The 7,947-nt window shown below is 34.4% G+C and overlaps 1 protein-coding gene across 1 annotated transcript; it reads left to right on the forward strand.

Annotated features, from left to right (window-relative positions):
- The first annotated feature begins 6,398 nt into the window (after positions 1 to 6,398).
- Positions 6,399 to 7,373, forward strand: LOC116907016 (olfactory receptor 147). Its single transcript, XM_032909950.1, has one exon. It carries the CDS (start codon positions 6,423 to 6,425, stop codon positions 7,371 to 7,373), a length of 951 nt encoding a protein of 316 aa, XP_032765841.1. The 5' UTR covers positions 6,399 to 6,422.
- The last annotated feature ends 574 nt before the right edge of the window (positions 7,374 to 7,947 follow it).

Here is a 7,947-nt window from a genome sequence, read left to right on the forward strand (position 1 = left end):
CTTCCCCCTCCCCTAGCTTCTCCCCATATCTAAATTATCTCTCAAATGTATGGCCTCTTTACACACACACACACACACACACACACACACACACACACACACACACACACACACTGACACTATCTATCTATCTATCTATCTATCTATCTATCTATCTATCTAATTGTCATACACACACATATCATCATCATCATCATCGGGCCGCCGGGCCCGTCAAATGGGCCACCACCACCACCACCACCACCACCACCACCACCACCATCATCATCATCATCATCATCATCATCTGTCTATTCCCTGAATCCTTTGAGTGTTGCTTGCACATATGATTTCAGGGTAGATGACTTGGTATTCAGTAACCAGTAAGGGAGTTTGCCATGAGAAGGCTAGTTCGTTTTCAATGTAAGCATTTCTTTGTCTGGGTGTGGGAGCACATCAGATTTCTCCCTCCCACATTAGCATGTGCATTAACATGCTGTTTTTCTTTTGCAAGCCTTGTATAGGCCTATTATTGAACTATGATGGGTGTTTCCTTTCTAGGAGACTCAATCTCTCGAAAGATTTCCTGGTACTCTGGCTCATAATCTTACTGCCCCCTCTTTCCTATGTTCTCTGAGCTTTACGTGTAGGAAGATTGGGACTTGAAACTAAAGATCAATTGTTCTCTATTTTTTTGAGTACTTGTAGGTTTCTGTAGTGGTCTTCATTTACTGCAAATGAAAGCTTCTTTGATGGGTGGTGAACGCTGTATATTTTGATGGGTACAAGGATAAGTATTTAGAATGCAGGTAATAATTATGCTGTTTTAGTAAAGCAGTGATTGTACCTTCTGCTTTAAGATCCATAGCCTCACTAGCTGTTGGTATTGACTAGGTTTCAAGTATCAAGCATAATTTCCTCCTAGTGAGCTGACCATTTAGACAGCTTCTGGTTACCTTCTAGATAAGAGGTGTTACTTTTGACTTTAAGGCTGCCATGTTGGTCATTGTTGTGATTCATCGGGCTCACTGCTGGTTCAGAATATTGGTTGCTTCTCTTCCTTGGCAACTCAAATAACACATTGCAATACCATGGAGGCTAGTCCTTGTAGGGTAGGATTTCAGGTCAGATGCTGACCAGTTTTTTCAAGTTTGTGTCTGAACTGTGTAGTGTCTTCATCAAGGCATCTTGTTTTCAACTTCTCAGAGGCAACCAAGGGCAACAGCAGTTCTCTATAAACTTTTTAGAGTGTATTGCATTTCCTTGGCCAACAACTCAAAATGGGTCTCTTTATTCCTGACACTGGCATTTTTGTTTGATCGCCTATGTCTTTTAGGGGAAGCATTGTCAGCACAGATGTAATAATTATTTCATTTAAAATGTATATGTACGTGCATATATAGAGATAGACTGATATGTATTTCATGTTTTAAGTGTGAGATCATTTTTAATTGAAGGTCCTTGTGTCAAAAATGCTATATATTTCATTGTTTGCAGTTTTTAACTTCCCAAGTCTCTGTTCCTGTTTAGTTTGATTATAAGTAATAACTATGTTTTTTAACAACACATAATTATGGAACAGATCAGAGCTCACTTGTATTTAATTCCCTTTCCCAATATTTTTCTCTTTTAATAAAAATAGATCTTTTTTACATATAATATATCCTGAGTGTGGTTTCCTTCCCTCATCTCCTCCAAAGTCTTCTCTTCCTCTTGTCTTATCCAGATCCTCTTGTCTTATCCAGATCCTCTTGTCCTTTATGTTTCACATTAGAAAACAACAGAATTCTAAGAGATAGTAACAAAACATAACAAAATAAAATATAATGAAATATAACAAAACCCATCATATCGTAGTTGGAAAAAGCAAAACAACAGAAAAAAAAAGAGTGCAAGAGAAGTCAGAAGACACAAACATTAACCCATTTTCACACTCTGTAGTCCTATATAATACAAGATATATATATATATATATATATATATATATATATATATATATATATAGAGAGAGAGAGAGAGAGAGTGTTTGTGTGCATGAGCTCAGGAGTTGATTTAAAGGGCTTTCTTCTGGTATCTTCCATCTCCTCTGGTTCTTACACTCTTTATGCCTCCTCTTCTGCTCGTCTGCTGGGTTTCCTGAGCTGTGAGGTAGGGATTTGGTGGAGACATTTCTTTTAGAACTTATTGTACATAATGCTGTACATAAAATAAATAAATAAATCTTAAAAAAAACAAAAACAAAAACATGACATCATTAATTTTGAAGAGGAATTGATAGAACCCGAAAATTTCATCTTAACCAGAGTAACCCAGATGTAGAAAGACAAGTATGACATGTATTTGTTTATATGTGGTTATTAGCCATTAAATAAATAATAAACATGCTATAATATGTAGATTCAGAGAGTTTTGATATACCAGAAAGGACTGAAGTTGCACATAGATCTCCCCAGGAAGTGAATTGGCAGCACTGGGGTAGAACAGGAGGATCAGGTGGGAAGGGAATGAGAATACATAGAGAGACAGCTAGAATTGAGATACATTTAAAGAGTAGCATGGAAACCTAGTGCAGTGGATCATTCCTAAGATACATGAAGGCAATCCTAATGAAATCTTCAAATCATCAAAGAGATAGAGTTCCAACTTGCCAGCTCTCGTCACCAAAGAGATTCCAGAACTGAGACTGGATTATATCTCCCTATTCTTTTAATAACGAGAATGGTGAAACTCTTGGGAATGCTAACGTCGATAAACTCAACTGTGGTACTCCAGCTTCTGTTTTGGAAATATTGTCTATACACACAGCCGTGTTATGATACAAGGACCAAATACTCTTACGCTGTTCTGACTAGCATGGAAAACTTGTATAATCATAAATAGAATGTTTTTCAGCAATTGAAGCAACTGGTTTTTCAGAGATGCCAAAGCTTACAGAGACGTTAAAGACATTATGTGTAGTAAAAAGCAAAGCAAAGCAAAACAAAATAACTAAGATAACTGTAAATCCATAACAGCATATCCAGAAGTCACATGGTGTAAGAATCCTTCTATTATCCTCAAGTTAGTCATACTGTAGAGATGATGACGAGATCATTAGTTGACAGAATAAGATGATGATGTTAGCAGTGCAGATATATATATATATATATTATATATAGTCTATATGGCGGTGTTGTTTTATATTGATAGAATAATACTGTATCTTGATTATGGTCAGTTTGGTAGTAATATTTGTAGGATCGGTGCACTCCATGTGGAACATAGAGTTCCACAAATCTCTGCCAAGACCTGCAAACATGCCCTCCACAGAGCTCCTGATTAATAACATTTGTTGTCTAGTTAACATTATTGGACCAATGTCAGTTTCTTACTTTTGCTATTGCTTTATACTTCTAATGTCACTATAAGCAGAAGTTGTATGAAAATAATTTTTATGTCGCTTTAAAAATTTTATGTGAATTACTATTAAATAATTTTAAGGACCTTGTTTTGATTTTCTTATATCAGTCCAACAATCAGGGTTCCAATGCTCTACCACCCTGCATATCTTTACCAAGTGGTTCTTTCTCACTGCCCATTGAACCCTCCAAACATGGTTGCATGGCATTTCACATACGTGTGTGCATAGCCTATCCAGGCATGAAAAATATTCATTTCTCTTTTTATATCTTTCATTTGGTGTAATGAAAAACTTATCTCATCTAGTAGTGTGTAAGCCTGTGTGTGTGTGTGTGTGTGTGTGTGTGTGTGTTTGTGTGTGTAAGTGTGTGTAAGGAGTCAGAATATTTTCAGGTATTTAAATATTCCCATTTTTTGAAAGTTGACAGCCTTCAGATGTCTATGTGGACTGTTCTGAGACATATTTTGTCAAATGGGCATCAATAGATTTTGAATACTTACTGGCTTCTCTACATAAACACTGATGCCTCAACTAACTATAGTTAACTCCCCTATTACAAATAACACATAAGAGCTGAGTCTTATGTATTAACTACTTATTTAACTTTCTTTACACTCTCAAAATGACTTGTGTATATTATCAGTATATACATTAACATAATTGCAATATTAATGATATAAATAAAATTAATGAATTGCTTATTGAATGAAATAATAGCTGTAGTAAATAAGTATTTAATGACCTACCTTAAATATAGTTTTCAAAAATTTAAATCTCTTCTGATATATTTATTAAAATTAACAGAGAATTCTCTGGAATGTATCAGTAATGAACTTTAAACACTAAATCTAGCAGTGTTTTCATGTAGTTTCATGTTACAAGCTTTTACATTAAAATCCATTCAATGTATCAAGTTTTACTTAAAAGATATAACAATGTACATATCTTTCATAAGTAAATTTCTATGTATAGGTATAAATTGTGAAGTCATGTTTTTTAGAAATGGTTGCTCATAATTACGAATATAGCTTACCTATTTAAATTTATTCTATTATGCATAAAGATTTTTATGACCAATGCAATCTGAAAAAAGTGGCATGAAGTGAAGGACCATTCCAATTTTATATATTTGTAAAGTAGCAATGCCTAAGAACAAATTGCCTATTTCCATGCCTAATATATGTGTAATTCAACACTAAGTTGGCCATCAATTTATGCATAAATAAAGATCATATGACATTATACATTTTGTATGTTTATCACTTCATTTATAAGTAGTATCACAATTATTTTATTTGTGTGAAAAGTGGATGGAAATGAGAATCATCATGCTGCATGTGGGCTCTATAGAGAAATATAAAAGTTTATAGATGTGAACAGGGTACTATTAGGGTTGTAGAAGAGAAAAAAATTAGAGAGATGTGAAATAGAACAGTATGAGTTGAATATGTTTAAAGTTTATTAGATGTAATTCTCACTTTCTATGATAAATATATAATAAATTTACAAAGATGAGCATCACAAAATTTAGATCAATCAGATACAGATTTTTGACTAAAACTAATTCACTTCATAGACAGAATCAGTGAAAAATTTAATGGTGTTAATTGTAGTTACATCTTTTCTAAGTCTATACCCAGTGGACTAGATAATCCCTGATGAAAATACTAAGTGTACTATGACAAAGTGGGATTTAAACATAGACCTTGTTTTTTCCTTTCCTTCTTGATCACCACTGAGTATTCCTTAGGGGAACCTGTTTCTGGATTTCTAATCATATCCAAAAGATTACAATCAGTCTGTGTGCTCTATTTAAGTGGTGGCTCTAGAGTGATATAGACTTTCTTTCACCCATTTTGGGAAAATGATTAGTTAGTGTTTTTCATATCTCAGAGTGAGTTGCAAATCATGAGATCTGTGTGCTGTGACACTTTTAACACACAGAATTTAGTGATGACATCTGGCCATCTTTAATTGGTATTTGATGCTAATTCTACGTCCTGGATATTGGAGATGAGCTCAGTATATTGAAAGGGCTGTTCAAAAATAAGAAAAGGTGAGTTCATTCATTTTTATTCATTTCTGCAATTACATTTATGTATAAAAAAAGAGTACTTATTCCATTGAAAAACAAACAATAACAATAGACAAACATTGGATCAGTAGTACAGAGCTCAGATTCTGTTGTTGTATGTATGTGTTTCCTCTTTGATGTGTTGGTTTTTATCTCCAGTCAAAGAGCAAGAGAAGCATAATAATTCCAGGTGACACATGAAATACAAAGCTATCATAGCAGGGAGTGGGTACTTATCTTAAGGAAATATTAAAGTACCATGTACAGAAAGATTTTATTTATAACAAGAATAGTTTGAGCATTAAAATATGTATCATTAATGAAACCCACACCCACATTAATTACTATTTTCCCTTTTATGCCTCTATAAAACTTTGAAAGCAAAACATTTCTCCATCCCTGTGTGAAGATAGGTTAGAGTAGAGGAAAATGGGAAGAAACACTGAGGAATATAATTAATTCTTATATTATTAAGAAGATAAATTTTAAGCTATTGTGAATGTCCTCTACACCTGCTATAAATTGTTAGCTTCATAGAATCTATGGAAACCTTTCCTCACACTGTGAGGAAAGAGTCTTATGGCTGATGATGCTACAAGAATTCACTGTTTATGTACACCACAGGAGAACTAGAATGTATAATGTAACTAAGGGATTGAAGTTGAAGGACCTGATCAAAGAGTGTTTTTTTATAAACCACATACCACCACCTAAGTTTATTAATACATATGAATGTGAGTAGGGCAGATTATCTCGATAAGTTGAGGCAAAGATAGAAAAATATTATTTTAGTATTCGACTTATAAAGCTAAGCATGAGCTAACTCGTATTTGCCATAAAAGGAGAGTGTGATAATTTATTCAGATGACAAAACATAACTTTTGTCAATTGTGCTAAATTCAGCTGATGTTAAAATCTTGGAACAGAGCTGGTCCATTCATTAAAATTTTCTTCTCTCCTAGATTTTCAATGGTAAGCATGCTGGCTGGAAATGGTTCCTTTGTGACTGAGTTTGTCCTTGCTGGTTTGACAGATTGTCCAGAGCTCCAGCTGCCTCTCTTTTTCCTGTTTCTAATAATCTACATTATCACAGTGGCCGGAAACATTGGTTTGATTATCCTGATTGGCCTCAATCCTCATCTGCACACCCCGATGTACTATTTCCTCTTCAACCTCTCCTTCATTGACCTCAGCTACTCTTCCGTCTTCAGCCCCAAAATGCTGATGAACTTTGTCTCTGAGAAGAACTCTATCTCCTATGAGGGGTGCATGACTCAGCTGTTTCTCTTTCTCTTTTTTGTCATCTCTGAATGCTACATGTTGACTTCAATGGCCTATGATCGCTATGTGGCCATTTGCAATCCACTGCTCTATAAGGTCACCATGTCCCCTCAGGTCTGTTCCATTATATCTTTTGCTGCTTATGGGATGGGGTTTGCTGGAGCCTCTGTCCACACAGGCTGCATGCTCAGACTGACTTTCTGTAATGCCAATCTCATCAACCATTACTTGTGTGACATTCTCCCTCTCCTCCAACTTTCTTGTACCAGCACTTATGTCAATGAGGTGGTTGTTCTCATAGTTGTGGGTATTAACATCACAGTCCCTAGCTGTACGATCCTCATTTCCTATGTTTTCATCCTTGCCAACATTCTAAACATCAAATCCACACAAGGAAGGTCAAAAGCCTTCAGCACCTGTAGCTCTCACATCATGGCGATTTCTCTTTTCTTTGGATCAGCTGCATTCATGTATCTTAGATATTCTTCTGGATCTATGGAACAAGGAAAAATATCTTCAGTTTTCTACACTAATGTTGGGCCCATGCTCAACCCTTTGATTTACAGTTTGAGGAACAAAGATGTCAAGGTGGCGTTAAGGAAATCATTTATTAAGTTTCAGAGAGAAGACAAATTTTAATTGGAATAAATAATCCTGTAAGAATTTGGAATACCTAAATTTTCTTGGTAATTTCAGTGAAGATCTTTTTAATCTCAACGTGTAAGTTGCTAAACTCCCTTTATAAACTATGGATAATTTAATTTTGTTTTTGTAAATCCAGCATACCTAACATGTTATCCAAATGATTGATACCATATTGATGATGCAATCAATATATAGGTAATTTTCATTATTACTACTCTCTTAACTAGACTATTTCTCACCTCAAAAATTTGAATTTTATGTTAAAAAACCTTGGAATCTTTCATATCTAAAATCGAAATGAAAAAGAGTAGGTGCTTTCTCATTTTATAATAGAATCAGAGTTACCAAAAGTATAGGGAGCTGTGTAGAAGATAGCAAGTAGCCAGATCATGTGTATGATTTCAATCAGGAAAATTACATTTGAGTCCAATACACTGCATAGTGACTCTTGTTAGTTATTTTTATATTTTAAATTTATAAAATAATAAATTTTACATGTTCATGCTATAAAGAATAAATATATTGTTTCATCTGACATAATAATTGTATAAGTTGATGATCTTTTACT

This window comes from Rattus rattus, chromosome 8 (genome assembly GCF_011064425.1).
Source record: "Rattus rattus isolate New Zealand chromosome 8, Rrattus_CSIRO_v1, whole genome shotgun sequence".
Lineage (NCBI taxonomy): Eukaryota > Metazoa > Chordata > Mammalia > Rodentia > Muridae > Rattus > Rattus rattus.

What these genes read in the sequence shown, in the direction of transcription:
- LOC116907016 (XM_032909950.1), top strand. Translation starts at nt 6,423, where the DNA reads ATGGTAAGCATGCTGGCTGGAAATGGTTCCTTTGTGACTGAGTTTGTC.